We start from the raw sequence: 27210 nt of genomic DNA, 5'->3' as shown, positions 1-27210 counted from the left end.
ACGGGTAGCAGATATACGAAGCCTGACGCTTACTTTAGAGGCCTGTATCTGCATTGTCCATTGGAGCCATTTTGGGCTGAAAATCCCTGTTGAGTTCAGTGGGAATTTGGGGCAGGGAATGGCCCCTTTGAACTATATGGAATAAAGGCCAAAGTGAGGGAAGGTGGTTTTAAAAGATAGCTGTCATTGGTGTGACTGGCCCCTTTTGTCACTTAAAGGGTTAATGGTATTGCTTGAAGTGATAACATTTAGAAATGTTGAAGAATGCTCCAGTCTCGCGTTATAATTAGCAGGCGCTCTCTTAAATGTCACAGACCAATTACGCAAAGCTGCCAATTAAACGACAATGCTAAACTATCGTTCCATTTTTTTGTCTCGCTGACGTCCTTATTATAACAAAGACACAATAATAGGCTGGTGTGATAGTGTCTGAGACTTTAATCATAGCTCTGACCCTTTGGTGTGCGATTTCCCGAGCACACGTCCGCGCAACGAAAAAGAGGCGCTTCATCGCTCGACAATCGCACAACTCACTGGCAGGGAAATTGTTAAACTGTCCGCTGCCAAATGGTCCAGACACCTCAATGACGCGCCGAGTTTAATTTCTTTGGGGCCTCTGACCCACGTCCCCCTGTTTGATTACAGCCTGGCTTCCTGACAAACCGTGTGATTAGCTGATTGCATGCAACTCAGACCTGCTATTGATTGCTCTTCTCAGCACAATAGAGGGGTTGAGTCCTGCTATTAACATTCTCCTGCTGATTGGAACTAGTAACAGTCACATTGCAGCTGCTATCTGGAATATGTTTAAGGAGTTAAATGTAGGTGCCCTTTAAAAAAATGTTTAATGTTACTATGGTAACCAAATGCTTTGCAAGGTTTTTTTTTTTACAATCTTTGTGAGTGTGTTTTACTTGTGGCTTCTGATAATTACAAGGACATGTGTATTCCTTTGTTTACTGCTTTTCATTTTTGCTGTTTCTGGGAAATGCAGCTAAACGTAGAGAATATTTAAGCATGAGATAAGGCAAGCGTTGCACAAGACCCAATGAGATCGATGACAGAACTGCTTGTGACATCCTGTAGTGCAGGGGTGGCCAACTCCACTCCTCAAGGGCCACCAACAGGCCAGGTATTACGGATATCCCTGCTTCAGCACTGGTGGCTCAATCAATGGCTCCGTCAAAGACGGAGCAATTGATTGAACCACCTGTGCTGAAGCAGAGATATCGGTAATACCTGGCCTGTTGGTGGCCCTTGCGGACTGGAACAACCGAGCCACTGATAGAGCCTCCTGTGCTGAAGCAGGGATATCCGGAAAACCTGACCTGTTGGTGGCCCTTGAGGACTGGAGTTGCCAACCCCTGCTGTAGTGTTTTGGAAAAATACTAATGTAACTATGGCTGAGAGTACATCTTTTAGGGGAGCCGTTATCCGCAAAAGGCCTGTGTGTCAGAAAAGGGTTAAAATAAAGGTTGGATGACAGATGGAAGAGCCATGTGTCAATAATGCGATCGTCTGCTCTTCTGAAATGTCACCAAGTAGCTCAAAGAATCAACAGCGTCTTCCTGTCTCTTTACGACCGGTGCCAAAGCACAAGTTATCCAGCTGCCCAGCTATCTGTCACAGGTTGTATATATGGGAGATGGAGAGGGGGAGAATACATTCCATTTTTCAGCGCATGATTTGGGCTGTACCGTTCCAAGTGCAGCAGCCAGATGACTGCCTTTGTTTTGGCGCTGCGGTGCTTTGGGAAGGCTGGCTCCAGCAGAGTTTTACTACGCACGCCTGCCCTTCCCGGCGAGGAGCGACATTTACACACGGCTGCTGCACAGGTGCAGCAAGCTCTGCCTAAAGCATCTTTCAAATAAATGGATCACACTTAATTAGGCCTGGAGGTCCACGGCAAAATGAGATATTGTTTCCTTTTGTGCACGGCGCCTTTGCTTTTGAGCAGCAGTTTAACCTCTCTGCTGGTGGCGATCTCTGTGCGCTTTTACATATATGATGAATTGTAAGCTCTTCGGGGCAGGGACTCCTTTTGCTAAATGTCACTTTTATGTGTCATTTGTATTATTTGGTATTTATATGATTGTCGCGTGTATTACTGCTGTGATGCGCTATCTACATTAATCGCGCTAAATAAATAAAGACATACATAATAATTCGGAAAGCTATTCTGCACGGTGTTCAGATCAGTAACTCAGGGGTGCGCAAAGTTTCACTGCTGCGCCCCCCTGCCTGCTCTTCCTCCCTGCTCGCGCCCCCCTCCTTACCTTGTTTTCAGCGTCAAATGACACAGCGGTGTCAAGTGTCGCCGCGTGATGCCATGGTGACACGCCGCCGAAGACAAGGTAAGGGAAGTTGCAAAGGCCTCACGCGATCCCCCGGCATTTAATTTAAATTCCGTTAGGGGAAGAGTGATGGGACTCTGCAACCAACGCGCCCCCACTTTGCGCACCCCCCACTTTGCGCACCCCCCACTTTTTGCGCACCCCCCACTTTGCGCACCCCCCACTTTGCGCACCCCCCACTTTGCGCACCCATGCAGTAACTGATACCTTGGTCACTCTGCACACTGTTTTACTCCCGGCTTTCTCATGCAGCATTTACATGGGGGCGCCGTTCTTTACTATCTCCCTCATAAACCAATATTATTTCATTCCCTTTAAATCTCCTATCTGGTTCTAGTTGAGCTCGGAAGTCCACGTTATAGTGCGACAGACACCCTTATTAGGCCAGCTCCCCGGTGGTGACGGCACCGCGCATTCCGCACACCAATCACTCACCGCAATAGTGGCAGGCCCCAGTGTCACGCAGTGTGGTGGCGCGTCAGCCAGCAGGGGATACAACACGATTGCGGTCACGTGCTGCGACGCAGTCACGTGCTGCGCAGGGAGCCAATGCGAGGGTAGTTAGTTAAGTTTACTTGTTTTATTAAATAATGCCCCTTCTCATTTGCATTTCATGTCACTTGGTATTTTAAAAAATATATATATTTTTGCTCTTTTTCATTTTTTTAATTAATTAAAGTGTACATAGAAATTTCAGGCTAATTTATTAATATTTATCGAGTGTATAATAAATCAGGAGTCTAGACATCCATAAACACAAGACAAAGCCAACTTGATCTTGAACCTGGAATACTCTTTTTATGGACTTCATTTTTTGCAAAGAATATTCATTTCTGATATGTAATGTGCAGGTAAATGCATTAACCCTATATACAATTTAAAGGCGCTATAAATACAGTGTGCCCCCACCCCCTCTGTTTTGGCCACGCCCCCACCTGTGCCTCCCATCGCTCCCTACAGACCGCTAATCGCGGTTTTAAGCTGTGCACGCGCCGCCAGGACGCCAAGCGCGCGTGCAGCGGCCACCACTGGGGACTTATACAAGTACTGCACATAGTACCTGCGCTCCTCCCTTTGTGAGGTATGCAGCGGTACATGGATTGGCCTTACTTTTATGGAAAACCAGGAACAATTCCTGCACTCTTAGCAATTAGGCTAAAATATACTAGTGACATTTTTACATTTAGAACTTAAGTCTGTGTAACAAGGAGACATTTTGGTTGCATCTAATATATTTATATATATATATATATATATATATATATATATATATATATATATATATATATATATATATATATATATATATATATATATATATATATATATATATTACACACACACACACACATATCCTACAGAATTGACCATCATTTATTACATACTTTCATTGACCCATTTCATTTGGTTGGGGTAATGAGAGGGCATCGTGTCTGGCTCATTCGGAGAGCACAAACGAGTGTAATCAAAGTTATATTCACAAAAGCAAATTTCGAACCCAATGCTTATAAAATCCATCTAAACAGGAAGGTTAAGTACGGGATGGAGAAATGACTCGTGCTGCTGCACAGGGCGTACACATCCGTTTTATATGTTACACATATTCTACACGCAGGAAAGAGAGCGCAAACCCTGAGTGTGGTTGGAAGGATTCTGTCCCGGGCCCAAGACACTTCTAATAGAGCCTTTTCTTGTGCTTTTTCTCCTGTAATAATGTGCAGGGTGATTATTATTTAGCGTTTGTTTGATGGGCAGATGTACTAAGTGGCATAAACCACGTTTCTTGCACTATCTCAGTTGAAGTCAGGGGGGATAGATCAAGTTTATTCAGTCTGACTGTTAGTCGCTTCAGAAACTATACATATTCTTTGTATAAATATCGTTTATTTATTTTTTCTCACAGTAAGGGTTTCTGTGGTTCATAAAAATGGAAATGATAAATATTAAAGGAACTTGTGTATAAATTAATCGTGATGTTTTTATTTTTGTAACTGTTGCATCATTCATATTTATTGGTTAGAATCAAGCTCCTAAAAGGCCTCAAATGAAAGATATTTTTATTTATTATTATTATTATTTCTTTGAGATTTGCTGCTTTTATCCGCTGTTCAGCATTAAACCTTTTGTCCTTTTTTATCATATAGCAGTGGCCAACTCCAGTCCTCAAGGGCCACCAAAAGGTCAGGTTTTAAGGATATCCCTGATTCAGCCACCTGTGCTGAAGCAGAAATATCCCTAATACCTGGCGTGTTGGTGGCCCTTGAGGACTGAAGTTGGCCACCCCTGATAAAATATGTTCTATGATTATAAGGGCAGGGAGACGTTTGTGTGGCCGAGTACTCACATTATTTAACGACAGTAAAATGGGACAGTACTTTTTGATCCTACATGTTGTGTTTTTGCATTTCACAGAAACGACGAATCTGCCGCTAAGAAAGCTAAAGGTGAAGAAGATGATAACTTCACCCTTTCACAAATGGCGGACGGGAACGTCACTTCCGTAAGAGCTGCTTAGTACATTTTCTATCAGTAAAACGGTTCCTCTGTGTCCATGTGCGGGAGGCTCTGTAGACGTAGTCAATAATATAGTTCTTCTATCACTGCTTGTAATAATGAACGCCGCTGTATGTTACTCAAGACCTGGGCTTGGTGAATAAGCACTAGGTTCATGCTGGATAACTTTGTTTGTTACCCCGTTACCCATTGTGAAACCAACCTGGTTTGTGAGTGTAAATGGACAAAAGATATTTTCATAGATTCCCCACTGAGTTTGGCATCTCCAGGGTCAATTCATTCTCTCTAGACTTTAGTTGATATTATGCACTTGGGAGGCATCAGGATATATGCTAAGAAATAATGTATGCTAAGAGATAAAAGGGAAGAGCAGGGTTGCAGACGTGTGAATCTGCTCCCAGGGAATAGTTTTATTGGCTGTATGCTATACGGTGCGGGGGTCTTTGTCACTTTTTTACCAACCATAACTTATTTAAGACATCTATATATAGAAACTGATATAGATCAGATCTTTAAGGTATAACTGACTGCGTTATCCAGATTTACAATGGCTTATTACATGTAGCAGTCTTATCTTATGATGCCCAAATGGCCAGTATATGGTAGGGAGAGTTCATCCTTTTAACCTGCACTGTGAGCGACTCCACTCTTTATAGTCAAACATTGGTGGTCGTTCGAGCAGTTAATGCACCCGGTTACCGTGCCAGGTTACCGTGCCGGATTTCCGAACGGTACATATTCATTGAACGTACAAGACTAATGACACCGCTTTCTTTAGGGGATCATAACTAAGGTAAGAATGCTGCTGTGTTTCCATAGTGGCAATGATTAGGGTAAAATTGTAATTATAATAATAATATACGGCAACAGTCGATTTATAAGAATCCCGCAAATACCCGTTTTTAGATCTTACTCTGAAGTTGGTATAAAGAAGGGAAAATAAAGGCAAATAATACAAAGTTTTGGATTCTTTAATCTGGCTTGTGGGCAACCAGGAAGATAGAAAGCAGCAGGCAGACATTACTTATTATTCCCAAACCCTCTGCGTGCCGGGAGGGTCACTAACTCATTGTGGGTTAAGCAGTATATTCCTTTTAAAGGGTGGGTTTTGGAAGGTACTTTCCGTTAGAACAGTTATTGCTCGTCATCTTTTCGATACGAGTTACTCTGTATTCAGAGCACAGGCCCCAAAGCTCTTGTAAATATGAGAGGCGGCCTGTGATATTTGTTGTTTCTGCTGCTCAGAGGCACCGTTGACCTGCAGCGATTGAGCAGACCCTCTGCAGCTGCGTGCGTGTGTGTGCGTGTGTGTGCGTGTGTGTGCGTGTGTGTGCGTGTGTTGAGGACACCTGTACAGAAAGGTTGGGACACAGGATCAATGATCCCCAGCACTGCCCTTTCATTGTGTGCAGTGGGATACCGGTGCCAAGTCTGTGTAATAAAGATGCAGCGCAGAAAGCTCCCGCTCAGACAGGCCTCGGGATACAGGGGGTGGAGAAGTCCCTTATTCCCTGAGCTTCAAAAGCAGCCGGACCCTGAATTACAGACCCCGGAGCAGCCGGCACATGCCAACTTCTTCTTTTCTTGCGTTTTACACTGCAGGGGTTTGATTTTTGCTTTTTTTTTGTTGGGAACCAGGCCTTTAATGCTTTGCACTGAAATGATTTCCTTGCGTTTCTGTGCCCTGGCGATATTGCGGTTCTCGTAACACTTCATCACTTTCAAAATGTTTGTAGCTTGCAACATGAATGAAAATGTTTCATCAAATGTGCTTTTGTCAATGAGGATTGTGACGCAAAAGTGTGGAATTAAGATTGAATTTTAAATGTTGGATTAAGAATTGGTTGCTCCTTTGGAGAAACTGTACACCATTGACTGTTGCTCATGGTGAAAAATACACTTTTGAACCCCTGTGCTAACTACTTTTCACTTCATTGTGTTAGTGGAATTGCAGAATTTACACAGGTGTCGGTTAAACGATAATAATATAATTCTAGTTCGTATATATTGTACAGACACTGAATGCAGAGGTTATGTAGAGTTCACAAGTGTATGGCGTTCCTGTGCTGAAGAGCTTACATTTTATTTCCCGGTGCCTCAGTGAACTGTCCAAGGACCGACGCAGGTCACACTCCTCATCCAACCTGGGAAATTAGCAGCAAGGCTCTCTCACCTTTCTAACTCCCTGCAATGTCTGCTGTGGGAAGGTCCTATGAGGGAGTTCACAGCGAGATGGCTGAATCAGGTTGTTTTTGCAGGTGGGGAGCGTGAATCCAGCAGAAAACTTCCGTGACCTGGTGAAGCAGAAGAGCACAAACTTCAAGGAAGGTGAGTCGTGATCTCTCTCTTCCAGGAGCCGTGTACATCCAATCCTAGGTTCTGAAACCTGTGCCCCACACACACATCTGTGAATAATCAACAAAGCTGCAAATGTATTTTGTTAGTATGCGCATTCGGATGTTAGACGGGTATCCAAAAGCTCTGGTTGTGCACATAGTCCCGAGAGGGTGCGGGGGGGGGGGGGGGGGGTTGGGGGGGGGGATTCGGAACCCTAATGTAAAAAGGCAAAAGGTTTCGCTACCAAAAGACGAAAATGTCTTACCTCAAATTTATAATAGACAAAAAGGCCCAGTGCTACATCTAACGACATATTATAATCTGGTCTGTAACTGTTTCATACGCCTATAATATATATTATCTCTAACTGTGCATGCTATGTCTTGTATATAATGTATAACCCTGCTCACTTATGTAACTATGTATTTGTAACCATGTTTTTGTAACCATGTATTTGTAACCATGTATTATTAATCATAACTCTGTGCCCAGGACAAACTTGAGAACGAGAGGTAACTCTCAATGTATTACTTCCTGGTAAAACATTTGTATAAATAAATATTGTTTAGTTAAATACTTATCTGTGCGTCTTCTCATACGCAAGGGTCATTTTGTTCAATTGTTTGGCCAAAGTATTTTTATCCTACAACCACATCACCGTATGGCCCCGTCCTTAAACTGCTGCCCCTGCAGAAAGCTCGCAGAACCTCTCTAATTGAGGGAGAGCTGGCTTTAATACAGTACACCTGAATAGAGCTTCTGCGAGCTTTCTGCAGGGGCAGCAGTGTTAGGACGGGGCCATACGGTGATGTGGTTGTAGGATTAAAATACTTTGGCCGAAGAATTGAACTAAATGACCGTTGCTTAAGATGAGACGCACAGATAAGTATATAACTATATAATTTGTCATAAACAGAAAAGAAAACTACAGTGTGCTACTATAATTAATCTCTAGTGTCAAAGTGAAAAGGTATTACCCATATATTGAGCACCTATGTGGTATAATAAAATAGCAACAACCTCTAGTGTAAGAGATGGCGTCTGCAGCTGTAACAAACGGAGAGACTTAGCACCCCTAAGGACAGTGAAACAAAAAGACAACAGCGCAAACGCATATGGTGAAGTATATTCGAGATATATTAAAATAAGAAAGGTAAGATATCTGCGTACATCAGATCAAAACTTATTGGACATTTCATGCACTAAGGCATGTGTTACCCAGCACCGCACTTCAACGACAGCAGGAGCACTCGAGCTCACGACACCCTCAGGTAATGTTCAGCTGGACCCTCAGATTGGAGTCTTGGATTTGCGTGGCTGTTCTTACTCCAACGTCAAGGGATTTCCCCCTGCCATCTACCGGACTTCCGTCAGGTGACCGTCTTGTGAGGAGATAGTTGCGATACCGGAGCTGTAGTAGCCGCCGTCAGGCTTACAGTTCAGTTCCTCCGCACAAGTTTACGACACGCCACTAGGCAATGGCGGCCGTAAAGAGATAAGCAGCGTCGCTCAAAGTGACAGTCAATAGCCGTGTAGTCTCAATAGAGACTAGAGATATCAGTAGGAGCTAGGGAGTCACTCGTATAGCATCAATCCTACGCGTTTCATAGCATAAGCTACGTCAGGGATTAAACAAAGGAGTTTATAAACCCCATAATCGCATCTGATTGGTTATGTGAGACCACACACCACCAATCACATCTCAGTCCGCACATCTACACACCTGAGTGATATGCCCAGATCGTGCAGACATCAGTGAAAGCTAGTTGTGTAACCTCCCACTTAACTAGTCTGCACGATCTGGGCATATCACTCAGGTGTGTAGATGTGCGGACTGAGATGTGATTGGTGGTGTGTGGTCTCACATAACCAATCAGATGCGATTATGGAGTTTATATACTCCTTTGTTTTAATCCCTGACGTAGCTTATGCTATGAAACGCGTAGGATTGATGCTATACGAGTGACTCCCTAGCTCCTACTGATATCTCTAGTCACTATCGAGACTACACGGCTATTGACTGTCACTTTGAGCGACGCTGCTAATCTCTTTACGGCCGCCATTGCCTAGCGGCGTGTCGTAAACTTGTGCGGAGGAACTGAACTGCAAGCCTGACGGCGGCTACTACAGCTCCGGTATCGCAACTAATCTCCACACAAGACGGTCACCTGACGGAAGTCAGGTAGATGGCAGGGGGAAATCCCTTGACGTTGGAGTAAGAACAGCCACGCAAATCCAAGACTCCAATCTGAGGGTCCAGCTGAACATTACCTGAGGGTGTCGTGAGCTCGAGTGCTCCTGCTGTCGTTGGCGTGCGGTGCTGGGTAACACATGCCTTAGTGCATGAAATGTCCAATAAGTTTTGATCTGATGTACGCAGATATCTTACCTTTCTTATTTTAATATATCTTGAATATACTTCACCATATGCGTTTGCGCTGTTGTCTTTTTGTTTCAATATAATTTCATGTTGGATGCAGCACTGGGCTAGTTGTCTTTTGGTCTATACATGAGGTCGCAATCTCAGTAGCGCTCTTTCTGACACAATATATATGATGGTGGATATGGGTTCTGATCTTCCAGCGGTTGTGTGCGTTTCTCAGATGAATAATCCCAACTCTTTTATACTTTTTTTCTTTGTATATTTGCTGGGAAACGTTCCCTCTGCGTGGTTCTTAGAATCATTTGGCATTGCTCCCCGTTTGCTCTCGTTGTTTAATAAATACATTGGTTAGTAAATGCATGTTGAAAAATAGCAATAGAGATCTTTGTAGTTTCCTCTCGCTGTATGTGAGCGGCACAGATAGTTATAAATCTGCGGGATTCATCGGGCCGCGATGTCTGGTATCGGACCCTGAGCTGGTGGGATTCATTTAAATGGCCGGTACTGCCAGATCGATGTGCTGTACCCGAGATCGCGGCATGCTGAACCCCGCCCTAGATGGCAGAGATAATGCTCTCAGACAATTTAGAGAAACAGGGAAACTGTGGGGTGTTCGAGATGCACTTCCGGGTATCGCATTTATGTATCGGCAATTTATTTAAAAAATATGGTCCTAGAAAGCAGATTTCAGTACAATGTTTATATACTGTTTCAGCTACTCCAAGCAACTTGTCTGTGGTGACATTTAAATCAACAAGGTGGCAGCGGATATTTTAGTTTTCAGAGGGCATTTAATTGTGGGCCAACCGTGACACTGGAAAAGCTCAATTTTGCACTGCTCCTTTCTTGGGTGGAGAGGATGTGAGCAGCAGGCAGTAAACTGCTTAAACCAGGGGTTCTCAAATCCAGTCCTCAAGAACCCCCCCAACCGGTCAGGTTTCCAGCATATCCCTGCTTCAGCGTAATCAGTGGCTTAGTCTTCGACTGAGTCACTGATTGAGCCACATGTGCTGAAGCAGGGTCTGATTGTGCCAACTGTGCTGAAGCAGGGACCGATTGAGCCACCTGTGCTGAAGCAGGGTCTGATTGAGCCATCTGTGCTGAAGCAGTGACTTATTGAGCCACCTGTGCTGAAGCAGGGATAGGCTGTAAACCTGACCGGTTGGGGGAGTTCTTGAGAACTGGAGTTGAGAACCCCTGGTTTAAGCCCAATCTACTCTACCTGTGCAGTGATCATTTGGCTGCTCACAAATTCCAGTTGGTTATTGTTTAATTTTCAGTGGCAGAGGCCGTCAAACTGGCCTTCAAAAGATATGTGTTACGCCTTATAAATACACTAATGTCAGTTCTATGGTAGGGCTCAGGGCAGCTTTATCGAGCAAGATGCTGGAAAGATGCCATATCTTGGAAGGTTTAAAATATGGTTGTCAGGATTTTTTATTTCATTTTTTTTTTAATATGTCATAAAAGCCAGCATGTGGGGGAGGAAGAGAAACACAAAATACTGCCGGGCTGAGGCAGGCAGGGTGCCAACAGAAGGAAGTCTATAATTCCTAAGATCTATGGTGATTAAATTGGGCAAGTTAGACGGCCTTGAGGGTGCACAGCAAAAGGATTTAGCACCAGCTTCTTTGCAATGACATTTTGGATGTCATGCCTCAATAAGTGTCCTTACTAACCACCACAGGGCTGGAGAGGACATGGCAATTGTGTCTTAATCTGAACACTTTCAGTTATAAAGGTACTGCAGGCCCCTTCTGCACAGAGAGGGCTCAACTAGCAAATGTGGAGTATCTCACACAAAATATCAATGTGATCACTCCTCAAACCTGGAAGTGTTCCTTTGCCGGGGGCCCCATTGAATCTCTCCTGGTTGCACCTCTAATTCCCGCCATTCTGCACAGAGAGGATGAGATGTGGGGATTATGTACGACGGACGCTGTCCCTCATAGGAACAAACCGACCTTATCACTGAGATATGTTGCATTTTCTATTGTTTTTGCATACAATGGGGACATTGAAGTGAGGTTGGGTGACTGTGGAACTTGCTGCACCTCACCGATAGGTATTCAGTTTTATTCACACCCCTACAATTAACCAGCTAGAAATACATGGGGAGGGCAAGGGAAAGATAAGAGTGGTTAACGGGAACATTCACAAACATCCACCACCTATAATTATGTTACCAAACCTATGACTGCCATCAGTTTAGTTTGCGCCTATGAGTGTCTGTACTTCTGTGTGATGCAGGGGCTGTTGGTTACTGCACAGACTTTACCAAGATTCCCTCCCACACTCCGCAGAGGAATCTAACGAACAGATAACTCAGTCAATGCAGATACATGTCTGATATTTTGACACCATTTTAGTGCCGGAGGTTTTAATTTAACACTCCAGTGAGGAGGCAGAATCTGCCTTAATGAAGGGAGAGAAAGGGGACAGGCAAAGTAATGTTTTTACTACTTTAATTTGAAAGAGATTGCAACATTTAATGGTAAAATCTGTTAGCCTGAGAAAGTTGAGCTTTGATTTAGGGAGCTGAGCTGTAAAAATGTAACACTGATGAGTAGATGTAGATGTTAAAGAAACAAATATATACAAAGCTAAGCATTTTATGGGTCAATTCATCTAGCATACACTTAGGTAATTATGGTAATACCGAGAAGGCAGTGCTCAAAATGTAATGGTACTAAGGGCCATGGAGTACTAAAGTATTATTTACAAACCGGCTTTTAATTTAAACACTTACGTTATCACTTTTTTTTTTTTTTTTAAATTTAAAAAGGAGATTTATATTCTCTGTTTTCTTAGCATTGTAAATCTTTCTAAAATACAAAGTGAAGTTAATTGCCACATTGTTCAATACACGGAGAGAAGCTTTTAGAAATTAGACAGAGAGCAACGTTGACCCATGGTGAAAGAAAGATGTCATACTTAGTCATAATATATATGGTTATAAATAATCGTTATAAGACCAGAGATGAAAAGAACCCCTATATAGCACTCGTGTCACTTAGTGAGATGATGACAATTTTAAAACATGATTTATTAGGAACTAGTTAAAACAATGGTGTTTAAAACAAGAATTAAATAAATTGCAAGCACTTAAGTAACTCTAAAGGTATAGTGAACCCTAGAGAGAATAGTATATGGTCAGTGTTAATGTCCAGTGTTATGTAGATACACTGGCCCTAGTGACACTTGTATAGATGCATCTCCTAGGGAATGATAGTGTGAGGGAAGAATAGTAAGAGACTTAAATATAGTGCCACAGTACAATAAGTACTGGTAGTAATAAAGTGGCTATGGACCAGGATATCTTTAAGATTTTTTGCTCTTCTGCTGACCATGGATGGAAAGGCAGGGAAGACCTAATTGATGTCCTGGTCCGCTTGTAGGATGTGCCAATGATTGGCTAAGTGTCACTGTTAGTTGTACGTACCAACAAAGCGTATTACCTTTTTTTCAGTTTTTGCTATTTTGTCTGTTAGAAGGTTTGCACGTGGGGGATATTTGGCCCTCTTGTAAGCTGTTTTAATGCTTTTATTGCTACACCCTCTTTCTTTAAAGCGTTGGGTCATAGCTGTGGTCTGTATCTCAAATTCTGCGATAGTGCTGCAGTTTCTCCTAAGTCTTAGAACTTGGCCTACAGGTATGCCCTGTACCAACGTTCTAGGGTGATAGCTGTGTGTGTTCGTTATAAATATGTCGGAAAACAGAAGTGCAGCAGAGATTAGAGACTGCTCTAATTATTATTATTAATTATGAGCATTTGCTTGTTTTTTTTTTTTTTTTACAGTTATCTGTTGCACACGTGTTAAAACATACTACAGAATTGCCTAAAATTATCCCCCGCATTAAAAAAACACACATTGAAATTGTAAGTTATTTTCACTACAAATTCAGTAAAAAAAAAAAAAAACATACTATAAGCTTCTCATTCATCATGAACTGTTTTATCAAAATATCTGAAATTACCTGTTTTTTTAAGATGTATTAGTGGATTTTGCTGTTGTGTTGAATGGGACATTGGAATAAGAGAGAGAACCTACCAGACTCCTTTAGAAAGACTTTCTGTGTACATGTTGTGTACGTTTATTAGATTAATGCATCTACCTTTTAGTAAACGAGTGTGCCTCTGGCGTTTGAATTCTGCAAGGTACTATCTTACAAAACTAAAGTAGGGGCTATCGATCTTATCTTACACAACAAACCTGAACGACAGAATGCGTTTGAAAATAAAATAGAAGATTAACTCCATGATGAATCTGAATACCACATCTGTATGGCAGGTTTGCAGTATTTATGATGGTTGTCAGAGCCAATCAGAATGCTCCATGTGTGGGATCCATACATATTTTGTGTGGAAATATGGACTCCTAGCTCTGCAGAGGGAATTAATGTGACTGGTTGATTTCACAGCTCTCCTTCATAGAAATTGGGGGTTTATCCCTTTTGGACCCAATTAATTGCCCAGCTAGGGGATGTTATTATTGATCGTAAATGGCTGGGCTTTATTTTACTTAAAGAAGACTTGTTTTGTTTGGTGTCCATCTTCCAGTGAGCAATCAGCTGATAAATCGCATCTACGAATGTCTGGAGACCAGGGGTTCGCAGTACTACATGAAGGGCATCGGCTGCATCAAAGCTTTCCGAGAAGAGGCCATTAGGGTGAGAAGAAAAGGCAAGAATATTACTCTGAAGTGCAAATGTGTATAAACCTCAACACAACGAATGTACCCAGCACCGCACAGTTAATGTCATTTCACTTGTTCGTGTCAAACTGCAGCAGTTCCCAGTAGTTAACATCAGGAATGAAGTTGAATCTGAAATGAGATCTTGCTTTGTTTCTTCTTTTCCCCGCCCCTCACTCATGTCTCCTGGAAGTTATCCCAAGTCCAGCTCTTTAATGATTTCCTCCTGTCACTGAAAGAGAAGGTGGAAGGCGACGTGCGCACGGAGTTCTGGGAAATTGTTGTGCAAGGTAAGAGGCTCTGGGATGTGGAAATGGCCGGAGCAGACTCTACGATGAATACAAACGGAGCACTCCCAGGAGTCCAATTGTAACTGCCGCGGGTGCTTAGACTTCCACAAGGAGTGAATTTCGGATGAGGCAAGAGCCGGCAGTCCAGTGGAGTTTTGGTGTGAAGGTTTATTGAGATCAGCGTTTCGGTCCCTGTCTGGACCTTGGTCTTGACAAAGGTCCAAATAGGAACCAAAACTTTGACAGAGCCATGCCGTGTACTAGAGCGCCAAACCTCACATCTGTAACTCCGATCAGAGTTGTCTTGAACACATATATCGAAAATGATGTTTTGCTTTTTCTGTTTGCAGCCTTTGAGGATGTGCTGGAAGCAGACAGGCGATATGAGTTGTTCATACATCTCATCATCTTGTGTTTTGGTTTCCAGATGACATTTCCCTGATCACAGGTGAAGAGTCAAAAGGCAGCTCAGTTACTCCCGATGAAGCCAAGAAGGTATGTAATGCAGCTGTTAGCTGTTGAATGAATGAACAAGATTTTGGAAGGGCGAAGGAATAGCTAAGTGGTGAAATAAACAAGTAGATAAATTAATGAGCGAGCAAGTGCGTAGCTGGGAACATTTCAACTTGTTTGCAGCAACAGTATAATCATGTTGTTGCTTTGGTTGTCATAAACTGCAATATAACAGTCTTAGAAATCTACTGCACGGCAAATAACGTTGCAGGATGCTGCGGATAATGCAACGTGCGTTTATAACACTTGACATCTGGTGTCTCCGATATCTGGTGTCACTTGACATCTGGTGTCTTAACAATGCCTCTTAGCAAAGGCTTACCATGTTCATTGATGGGTAATTTGGGCTTAACATGTTTTTAAATATAATTTATTATTCTGGCCCCATTTTTATCTACCCTTTTTCTTTATCTTTTCTATGTTTAAAAATAAAAAATAAGAATAATTTTAAATTAAAAGAATCCAAAGAGATTTATATATAAAAATTAAATTGATATGCAACATACAGAAAATAGTAAAGGAAAATTGTTATGAAGATAATTATTTTTACTAAGATAGATGTATAAATATTGTTCCTTTATCAAAATTGTACATGTAAGTAAGATTTAAGTAAAATAATAAAAAAAATATTGAAACAAAAAAAAGAAAGAAATATATAATTTTATCAGTAGAACTGATTTTAAGTAAATGTTACAAGAAAAACAGAAATGCTCAATATACGAGAGGATGTCACTAAACATTATAACTGCGTTAAATTTAGTGTGGTCAGTGTAACCTCATACACTGGTACTTTGTCATAACTTTGCGTGTTATGAACCAGTGCATCTCTGTTCTAACCTGATTGTATTCTTGTTGCAGTTCATGGCCCACAAAGATAAGAAAGTAGAAGACACATCTATGGTGGATGAGGAGGGAGATGTGGATGATTTGGTGAGCATGGAAAACAGTGGTTTTCTGTTGTCTATCAGATATAAGATTCTGTTCCCTTCCTGTTGCGTCTCAGTTGTGTGTCAGGTGCTGCAGCGAATGGAAGGTATAATTAGGAAAATGTTTGTTGGCAGAGGCAATCTACATTGTGGTGCTTTGCGTGACCCCCCTGAAAGAGTTAAATACTGCTATGATAATAAACACATTCTGTTATTCCAATTGGTATATTATGTTAGACCATAAAAATGCATCACCTGCTACTAAAGTACTCCACTCATTTAACACAATTACAATAGGAATGTTAAGGAACATTCTTACCCCCTCCCAGGTCACCTTGCACTCATCCTTAGGCTAAGGCCCCGCTCCCAGAGTCAGCGCACCCGCACTGCAGACAGGCGGGGCGCTGACATACACAGACCGCGATATGCGGTCTGTAGGGAGCGGGAGGTGGTCGGGAGTGGGAGGCTTGAGCGGGAGGGGGGACGTGGCTTGAGCGGAGGGACCCGCTACTCTCCCCCCCCTCCCTCCACGTCTCGGGCTGCTGATTGAAGGCAAGTAAAGCAACACACACACACAGACAGAGGCAGGCACTCACGCACTCAGGCACACACATACACACACACAGACAGGCACGCACGCTGCTTTCACTCCATACTCCTCCCCGCTCCCCGAAGCCTCTCCTCCTCCCGAAGCCTCCCCTCCCCATTGGCTCACAGCCACACCACGTGACGCGTCAACGCTAGGGATCACCATTCTCTTGTATCCCATAGCGGCTGACGCGCCACAGCGTGTAGTAAGCTGTGCAGCCAGGGGGGACCAGGACCGGCTCACGAGGATTCCCCTGCTGGTGGGGAACTCGCGTGTGGCCGCCCGCGCCACCGAGCGCAGCGGGACCGAGGCCTTACATGTTCGCTTGTATCTTGGTTTTCTCCTGCAAAGGTGACGTTCATTCCACCCTCTTTTCCCCCTGTAGCTCGACATGATCTAACCCACAGCCTGAAACACAAGGCAGCAGACAATGAAGCCTTTATGGGATATTACAAGACGTAACCAGGATGCCAAGCCATCAGAATGACGGCAGCTAACATCTTCCACAGGACAAGTCGCTTCTAACTTTGATACAACATGCAGGTTGTGTTACGATTCATCTGTGCTGGGCGCGGTTTGAACACCTGCATATACGTCTGAACCCTTTTCTACTATGTGTGGTAAATCACCCCAGAGGTTTAAGCCGTTTCTGCTACAAACAATGTCATTTCATGTTATAGGATAACGCATAGATGGAACCAAGTTTATTTGCAGTTTAAGGCAGGGGTGCTCAACTCCAGTCCTCAAAGCCCCCCGGCCCCCCCCCCCCAACAGGTCAGGTTTTTTAGGATATCCCAGTTTCAGCACAGGTGGCTCAATCTCACTTGAGCCACCTGTGCTGAAGCAGGGATATCCTGAAAACGTGACCTGTTGGTGGCCCTTGAGGACTGGAGTTGCCTGCCCCTGAGCTAGAGTTTTGAATGCTGAGATTTCGTAAATACACATCACATTTTTCTCCATCTCACTGTGCAAACCTTTCACGTAAATCCTGTGTGAGAGCCCCCTCCCGCGTGAGAGCCCCCTCCCGCGGGAGAGCCCCCTCTCGCGGGAGAGCCCAGTCTACCATCCGGGCCATGTCGGCAGTTTGATCACGTGAAAGAGTGTTTCATGAAGAAGAGGAACCTAATGCCCTCACAATAAGAATTCATTTTGTTATAGTATCAAAATTGGACTTTCCTTTGGTTTCGTAGCTGGATTTTCTTCCCAGCATATTACACCAAATTGTTGATTTATTTTACCCCTTAATAAATCCTTTTTGCATATACCTCTTTGGTCTGGTTATTCTTTATGGACATTTCTCGAGCTGTTCCAGAGCTGATCAATTAACAGGAAACACTTAAATCAACTGTGATCAGAGAAGCTTCAGTCTCCGTGAAGATTAAAGACAAATGTTTAGTTTGTCATTGAAATGAACCCAACTGGATCAGCCAAAGCAACAATACTGTTCACATGCAAACGTATGTCTGTCCCATGGATTATGGACAGTTTTATCTCAGGGAAGATATATATTCTGCATAGCTCGGTCCTTAATTTAAATGCCTAGGTGAAGAGCGCAGGACCTCTGCAACTGCCCGTGCCACCCCAGACAAATCTCCCTCCCCCCCCCCGGCACCCCCCAGTTTGCGCACCCCTGCTATATGTAACTAAATGGACGAATAAGTTAATGAGGAATTTTCTGAGCGGCTGCTTTGGCCATATAGGATCAGCCCCTAAGATGTATCGGAGCTTGATCCTGCATTAACTGCTATTCATGTCACAAGGCAGTTAGTGTGGAATCGAGCTCTGATACCCCTTCTAGGAACGTAGTGAGCCCTGGCCTAAGTATTGCAGTGTAGGACTCGGTCACATGGGCCGATTCATGATATTGATCCCAGTTTCCTGGGGGATCTGAGGGCAGTGACAATGCCAATCGTGTGGCATTCGTCTTGTTGCTGTGCCTTGTAATGCAGTTATTGGTTAATACCTATTCCACACAGGTGAGTTTGAATATAATGCATACCCATCGTAGAAACACCAATGTCAACTGTAAGTCCTATTCAGGGAAACTATTTAAAAAATAAAATAGTTTTACATACTAAACGTTCTCAAATAGCGTGTTGCATTATTTGTGTGTAACATATGGTAGGCATAAACATTTGGAACAGAAAATGTTGTGTTTAGTTTTAAACCCACTGAATTAAATGCCGTGTTCTGGTGCAGGGGCGGCCAATTCCAGTCCTCAAGGGCGGCCAACTGGTCAGGTTTTCAGGATATCCCTGCTTCAGCTCAGGTGGCTCAGTGAAAGACGAGGCTACCTGTGCTGAAGCAGGGATATCCTGAAAACCTGACCTGTTGGTGGACCCTAGAAGACTGCAGTTGGCTCCCCTATAATAGGGGGTATTCTACATACGGCAAATTTGCTTGAGGTGTCGGGTATTGGAATATGTATCAAAATCCTTTATTTCTCCTTTTATTTGTGGCATGTATTCCCTTTGCCAATGTTTCATAAGGATACATAGAGGAGACAGACTATCTTACGAAGACGGGCAAAGAAAGCAGAAGCTTCGGCATTAAAAGTGAAAGGATGTTTAAACAAAGCTTTTATTTCAGAACAAAGACGTGTTACAAGGTTACACCATCACGTGGAAGTGCATTAGACAAAGAAAAATAGAAAGCATTTGCAGTTCAAAGTCTTCTTGAAAACCCCACGGAAAGACTTGGCTGGAATGTGTTTCAGACGCCCCAGTGGAAGCAGTTTCCCGCAGAGTTCGATTCTGCAGGAGATACTAAAAATACACATTCAATGAAACAGGCTTTATATTGGTCTTACCATCCCGTCAGAAATTGGGAGCAGGATAACATATCCCGTCTGTTTACAGTCTCTAATTGATCTATTTGCTAATGCAGTGACAAATTGTGCCACTGGTAATTCAGTCGTAATCCTGCTTCCCAGCGCCCGCTGTCACGTAATGATCTTTCCCAAGCCTGCAGTGAATAGTGCGAGACTGCAGTAACGCCAAGACATGATATAGTAACAGCACCAAGGGGGTGGGGGGATCGCTTCCCATCACTGCCATGCAGGTAACTGCTGCTTCTCTGCCAGCTTCCTAGGGACAGATGGAGTTTAACTAGATGGTTGCCATACCCTTGGTTCTGTGCCACCGCAGCAAAATAGCAGAGCTCGCACACCACTATGCTATATTTATATCCTACTGTGTCCCCTTAGTTGAGCGAATTAACAAATACAGACAGTACCTTTAATGGGAATATTGTACTTGTTTTTTTTTTTCTTTGCCACATTTTCCCCGCAACCGAAGACTTGGCCCTTTTAACATATTCAGTGAAGAGGTCTTCCCCGGGTTGGAGAATATTTGAGCCCCATTAATGTAACCCTTTTGTGTTCCTGAGGGACCGTGGCCTCGGTGCTACAGACCCTCCAGCACATCGCGGTCACGTGATTGCCACGTCACTGTTGAGACCAGCTGTTGCGTTCTGACTAAATTGCTTTTTGAGGTCCGCAGGAGCATATAATGCGATCGCTCCTAGAAAACTAGCAGAAAGCCCACAACGAATCTACTTTGCTAGGGGGGCTCAACTCCATTCCTCAAGCCCCCCCACCCCCCCAACAGGTCAGGTTTTCAGGATATCCCAGCTTACGCAAAAGGTGGCTCAATCAGTCACCTGCTTCAGCACAGGTGGCCCAATCTTCGACTGAGCCACTGATTGAGCCACCTGTGCTGATGCTGGGCTATTCTCAAAACCTGTTCTGTTTGGGGGTAAGGGGGCTTGAGGACTGGAGTTGAGCACCACTGTACATGCCATGACTTTACCTAAGTTAGTCGAAGACTGAGCCACTTGTGCTGAAGCAGAGACTGATTGAGCCTCCTGTGCTGAAGCTGGGATATCTTGAAAACCTGACTGGGGGGGTGGCATGAGGACTGGGGTTGAGACCCCCTGTAATAGGCCATGACTTTACCTAGCGTTAGTGAGCTGTGACGATGCACGTTAACCCTTAATGAGGCTAGCACCTTATTAAGCCCATAACGGATTCCCAAAGGATCGGGGCCAATGTGTCTTGACCAGATCTGTCAATTCTCACTGCTTTTCTGTGTCTCGCTGAATTCTAGCTATCCGTGTAAAAATGTGTCAGAAGCCATTAACAAAGGCACAAATCTGTATCAAAATTCAATTACAAATCTCAAGTTAAATATGGAAATGGGGCAGAACTTTTATAGTTAGCCGACCAAACCCCTCCAATCATCTCATTATCATACGGAGTTTATTGTTCCTCTCCAACAACAGGAAATCCCACATCTCCCTGCCTTTATAATCGGTTCAGCAGTCTCATTGATTTCATTGGAGCGGGAGGCGTAACTAACGCCCGGGGACGTCAGACGGCGACGCGTTGCCATGACAACGTGTCGTCACGGGACGAGGGTCGGCTGGCAAGTGGAATGCCCGTGGCCCCTTTCCACTGCGATTACGCCAGATTGGCGTCTCACTAATAGAACTTTTCCATTAACCGTTAGGCTGCCGGAAGGGCCAAACAGTGGATTGCTTTGCCATGCGTTGCAGAAGAAACAGTTTAAAATGAATGTTTTATCATTCTTAATCCTGAACCCCGGAAATCTCCTGGTTTGGGGGGCCGTGGAGGTTGACATTCTGTTTGCCAATAGGGCAGCTGCCCGTAGGAGAAAGCAGCCGGGCCTTTCTCCCAATCCCTTGCAGCTTGTGATCAGGCAATCTGCAGATATTGACAGTGTCACAGTTGCAGCTCAGCGGTTAACAGCACTTTTAATTGACTCTAGTGAAGCTGTGAAGTGTTTGCTCTACACACCGTTTCTTTGCCGATACGGAGTTAAAATCTTATCCTCGAACGCTCGGCTGCATGTCAAACTTACTGACCCACAAATAACATGAATGTTATCTTTGAATCCTTATTTCAGGGCCCGTGACTTAGATTGAAAAATATTGATCAAACATGTACGGTACATGCAGTGATGAGCAGGGCCGCCAACAGAAATCATGGGGCCAGGGACAAATGAAAGGAGCAGAACCCCCACCCCCCCCCCCCGAACCCTTAGCGCAACTACTACGAAAAAATATATTTTAGAGCGCAACTTTTACTTAACTGTTTTCTTATTGTGATACAGAAAAAAACATTACAATGCCTGTTTATTTTTATTAAAGTGATGTGAATTGAGTATAACACAATTGTGAGCAGGTAGGTGTGAGCCCCTCTGCCTCCAAATGTGTCCACCAGCGCTCTTACTTATCAACCTCCTTGTGTATTAATAACACACAAAGGGAGAAAATGAGTTACAAGGGATTTACACAGCAAAACATTAAAACAATTATTACAATCAATTAAAATACTTAGTGTCCATGAAGTTTGCTTTTTGTGGTCCCAAATACAGAGTCCAAGCCTGATCTCCTATGGGTATGCAGCCTTTTTTCATCTGGAACCAACCTCGGGACCAGAGAAAGCTATAGACAGGGAAAGAAAAAAGCGCAAGGCCCATAGGGTAATATTGTCAGATTTATGGAAAATAAAAACGGTTATAAAAACTCACAGAATAAAAATTGGTATAGGCATCTCGGTGTAAATAACAACCGCAGGAACAGGGGTGTCTGGACGTTTTCCGCTTCTTCTGATGCGTTGATGCACAGCCCTCCTCGTTGTCTCGATCGGCAACCGTTCAGCTTCCGCGTCAGCTGACTCGCGACGTCGGCGCGTGACGTCGATCGGGGGGTTGGATTATGGGCGGTCACCTGCTTCTTCTCCGAAGACGGAACTCCAGGATCTCGGCTCACTGTGTTCTCTTAGTGCCGAGTGCCAGCCACAGCAGCAACCTTTAGCAATGTCCGCCCTACGCGTTTCAAGGACGCTTGTCCTCTTCCTCAGGGGCACGCTGAGGAAGAGGACAAGCGTCCTTGAAACGCGTAGGGCGGACATTGCTAAAGGTTGCTGCTGTGGCTGGCACTCGGCACTAAGAGAACACAGTGAGCAGAGATCCTGGAGTTCTGTCTTCGGAGAAGAAGCAGGTGACCGCCCATAATCCAACCCCCCGATCGACGTCACGCGCCGACGTCGCGAGTCAGCTGACGCGGAAGCTGAACGGTTGCCGATCGAGACAACGAGGAGGGCTGTGCATCAACGCATCAGAAGAAGCGGAAAACGTCCAGACACCCCTGTTCCTGCGGTTGTTATTTACACCGAGATGCCTATACCAATTTTTATTCTGTGAGTTTTTATAACCGTTTTTATTTTCCATAAATCTGACAATATTACCCTATGGGCCTTGCGCTTTTTTCTTTTTTCTTTCCCTGTTTATTTTTATACTTGCAACAAAAGACATGTGACTGCCAGCCTGGGTGGCTGAGTGACAGTGACTGGGTGGGTGAGTGACAGTGACTGGGTGGGTGAGTGACAGTGACTGGGTGGGTGAGTGACAGTGACTGGGTGGGTGGGTGAGTGACAGTGACTGGGTGGGTGAGTGACAGTAGAATGACAGTTGGGTGATTGACAGTGGGTGGGTTTATAACAGTGGGAGAGTGACAGTGACTGTGTGGGTGGGTGTTTGACGGTGGGTGGGAGAGTGACTGGGTGGGTGACAGTAACTGGGTGGGTGGCAGACAGTAACTGTGTGACAGTGACTGGGTGGGTGACAGTGACTGGGTGGGTGGGAGACAGTGACTGGGTAGGAGACAGTGACTGGGTGGGTGGGAGACAGTGACTTGGGAGACAGTGACTGGGTGGGTGGGTGGCAGTGACTGGGTGGGAGACAGTGACTGGGTGGGTGACAGTGACTGGGTGGGAGACAGTGACTGTGTGACAGTGACTGGGTGGGTGGGAGACAGTGACTGGGTGGGTGGGAGACAGTGACTTGGGAGACAGTGACTGGGTGGGTGGGAGACAGTGACTGGGTGGGAGATAGTGACTGGGTGGGAGATAGTGACTGGGTGGGAGGCGGTGACTGGGTGGGAGGCGGTGACTGGGTGGGAGGCGGTGACTGGGTGGGTGGCGGTGACTGGGTGGGTGGGAGACAGTGACTGGGTGGGAGACAGTGACTGGGTGGGAGACAGTGACTGGGTGGGAGACAGTCAGTGACTGGGTGGGTGACAGTCAGTGACTGGGTGGGTGACAGTCAGTGACTGGGTGGGTGACAGTCAGTGACTCGGGTGGGTGACAGTCAGTGACTGGGTGGGTGACAGTCAGTGACTGGGTGGGTGACAGTCAGTGACTGGGTGGGTGACAGTCAGTGACTGGGTGGGTGACAGTCAGTGACTGGGTGGGTGACAGTGACAGTGGGTGGAGCTTGCCGCCGGACGCTTCCCCCGCCTGCTCCCGATATCCCCGCGGCAGCTGCTGGGACAGGAGGTGGGCTTGGGGGAGGGGACGCGGGAGGTGGGCTCCGGGGGGGGGGGGGGGGGGGGGGACACGGGAAGTGGACTCGGGGCGCGCGTGGGAAGCTCACTGCAGGGGGGGGGAAGCAGGCCGCAGGAGGAGCAGGTACTTCCCCCTCCGTCCCACGTTGGGAGCAGGGGGGGTGAGCGGGCCCTGCGCATGCGCATGCGCGCCGGGACCGCGGGGGAATCGCCGCCATTTGGACCCTGAAGTGTTACTTTTATTTGCAGCATTTCACGTATAATGTAAGATCTGTTTAAGAGCCTCTCACTATTACAAATGCCACGGGATATATGATAATATTTTATGCTTCATGAATGTAATGTGAGATTTTAGCGTTAAGTGGGACGGGCTTCTATTTTGGGCACAGGTGTAACGAAGGAAAGCAAATGACAACAATTCCTATGATTTTATTTATTTATTCATATATATATATATATATATATATATATATATATATATAGCGCCCTTATTCAGGCACAGAGAGATAGTGACTTGCACAAGGTCACAAGGAGCCGGCACCAGGTTTCCGGATTCAAACTCGGGTTCATTGTTCAGTGTCAGTGTCTTTACTCTCTGAGCCGCTCCTTCCCTCGATCCCACTATAAGAAGGTTAGAAGACCGTTATGTGAACACGGGCGGATTATCCTACCGGGCGATTGGGGTTCCCCTAGTGGGCCGGTGCTGCGGCTCCCCTGGGGGTCACTGTCTGCAATACTCTCCCTCCTGTCGGTGCCGGAATCCAACTTCCAATCAGCGGAGGGAGCTGCAGAGTCCCTGGAACGGCGCAGAACCGCTCCTCACCCTAAGCTAAGATTGTTGGGGGTGGGGTGTGTGAGTGGGGGGGGGGGGGAGAAGAGAGAGAGGGGGGGCATCTCCTACAGCGTTGCGTTGTCATGGCGGCTCAACTTCACATGGCGACGCGTTGCCATGACAATGTAACGTCACATGGTGATGCGTTGCAATGACAACGTGCCGTCATACCGCCGCAACGCTGCGTTAGGAGAGTCGCTGTGAAGGAATCACCCGGGCCGCTAAGCGCTAAGTACCTGCAATCCGCCCCCGTCTGTGGAGATTCACTGTCACGTTTATCAGCCACTCTACACATCCTCTCCCGGAGGCTATCACAATGAAATGTGTGATTAGAGTAATAAAGGCCATGTTGTATGTAAAGCCGTGTGCGAGCGTGCCGTGTGCGAGCGTGCCGTGTGCGAGCGTGCCGTGTTCGAGCGTGCCGTGTGCGAGCGTGCCGTGTGCGAGCGTGCCGTGCTGCTGCTTAGGTAAGCATCAGTTCACTTGCATTTCGTACGGAGTTGCACAGAATGTACAATGGGAAGTGTTACTTGCATATGACAATAAAAAAAAATAATTATTGGCATTAAGTGAAAGAATTTCCCCGTTCCAGTGGTTTAAGCTATACCAGTATCGGAGTTTCCATCACTCATACGTTCTGTTCCTACTGGCGCTGTCCTTACCTCGGCTCCTAAAGGGCTTAGTCTTCCATTAAGGCACGCAGACTAAAACTAATAACCCAGACATGTCTTTTCTAGATTTTGCATTGCTTGTTATTTCCCATTGGGCAATTTGCAATAGGGATCTGGGAGCAGTGCTCATTTGCATGTCATTACCCAGAATTCCTTGCTGCAATAGCAGCACTGTATCCTGTTTGATTGTGGGTAAGGCAGGTTTGGGGACATGAATGTGCCTGGAAGTGGCTTTGTATCATTACTGTACGGTGGAGGATGTTTGCCACACTTGTACTCGCAGTAACTTGTGTGTACTGGGCCTACATTTGAATCACATAAAACACATATGAAACAAACATTGCAATAGCAGAGAAGGTACAAGGCTCAGGCTATTGTATTGGATCTCTAACATACGTGATGAGTGGAAGAGAATCAATTTACAAACAAAAACCTAATTTTGCAGAAGTTTGTGTTTGATGCACACACAATAAATCCATATAGATGTTTGAATTAATTCTTACAAACTCCCCAGAGGCCGACCCTTAAATTCATTTTTATGAAATGAATTCATTAGGTAAATATACACTTTGCTGCTGTCTTGTCCGGTTCCAGGAGATAAGGTTGTGTGGAACGAGAACCAGTGGGGCAATTACACAGTACATAAAGGGCATATACAGGGCTGGTGCAAGGGTATTAGGCACCCTAAGAAAACCTTAAGCCTTCCGCCCCCTCCCATTCTCTCCCCTTCCTCCCCTCCCATTCTCTTCACTTCCTCCCCTCTATTGTCTCCCCCCCATTTTCTTCCCTTCTCCCCCCCTCCATTCTCCTCCCTTCCCTCCATTCTCTTCCCTTCTTCCCTCCATTCTCTTCCCTTCCTCCTCCCCTCCATTCTCTTCCCTTCTTCCCTCCATTCTCTCCCCTTCCTCCCCCCCCATTCTCTCCCCTTCCTCCTCTCCCCCATTCTCTCCCCTTCCTCCTTTCCCTTTCCTCCTCCCACCCATTCTCCCCTTTCTCCTCCCACCCATTCTCTCCCCCCCATTCTCTCCCTTCCCCCCATTCTCCCTCTTTCCCCATCAATTCTCTCTGTTCCTCTCCTCCCCCTCCATTCGCTTCCCTTCCTCTGCCCCATTCTCTTCCCTTGCTCCGCCCCATTCGCTTCCCTTCGTTCACCCCATTCTCTCCCCTTCCTTCCCCCCATTCTCTTCCCTTCCTTCTCCCCATTCTCTTCCCTTCCTTCCCCCCATTCTCTCCCCTTCCTTCCCCCCATTCTCTTCCCTTCCTTCCCCCCATTCTCTCCCCTTCCTTCCCCAATTCTCTCCCCTTCCTTCACCCCATTTGAGATTCAGCATAGGCCGGGAAAAGAGAACGCAAATGCTGACTTCTTTTCTAGAGAAGGGGTGGATGGTCGGGCTTCAGCCGTGCGTAGCCCCAGCCACACACTAACAGGGGAGAAATGTGACAGGGTAAATAAAAGCCAACAGCTATATTCCTGGCAGACATATGTTTAGCCTGCAATACAGCAGTGACTAGGTTAACTTCAGCTGGGAACCTCACGACAATTAGTTGGATCCCAGCTGCCTAATCAAGGTGTGTTAAAAACCCAGGCTGTAGACACATGCTGCTGGCTGTTGAGGTGAGAGGAGTAAGCTACTGAAGAGATTACTGATACAAGGTCTGTGAGCACAGTAGATAAATTATGAACTGTCTGTCCCCTGCATAGAAAAGGGTAGCTGCCTTATTTTTAGACTGTCTGTTAA

General features: G+C 45.3%; 1 protein-coding gene across 1 annotated transcript in view; it reads left to right on the top strand.

Annotated features, from left to right (window-relative positions):
- Positions 1-17864, top strand: part of XRCC5 (X-ray repair cross complementing 5) — a 40329-nt gene extending 22465 nt beyond the window's left edge. The window contains exons 15-21 of the mRNA XM_075609726.1: positions 4767-4854; positions 7127-7196; positions 14150-14259; positions 14476-14572; positions 15000-15067; positions 15944-16015; positions 16986-17864. Of these exons, the coding sequence (XP_075465841.1) occupies positions 4767-4854; positions 7127-7196; positions 14150-14259; positions 14476-14572; positions 15000-15067; positions 15944-16015; positions 16986-17000 (520 nt within the window). The 3' untranslated portion in view covers positions 17001-17864. The remainder of the gene's footprint in view (positions 1-4766; positions 4855-7126; positions 7197-14149; positions 14260-14475; positions 14573-14999; positions 15068-15943; positions 16016-16985) is intronic.
- Positions 17865-27210: the final 9346 nt, after the last annotated feature.

This window comes from Ascaphus truei, chromosome 7, assembly GCF_040206685.1.
Source record: "Ascaphus truei isolate aAscTru1 chromosome 7, aAscTru1.hap1, whole genome shotgun sequence".
NCBI classification, from domain to species: Eukaryota; Metazoa; Chordata; class Amphibia; order Anura; family Ascaphidae; genus Ascaphus; species Ascaphus truei.
The sequence above is the reverse complement of the archived record's forward strand: the minus strand, read 5'-3'. Positions and strand labels throughout refer to the sequence as shown.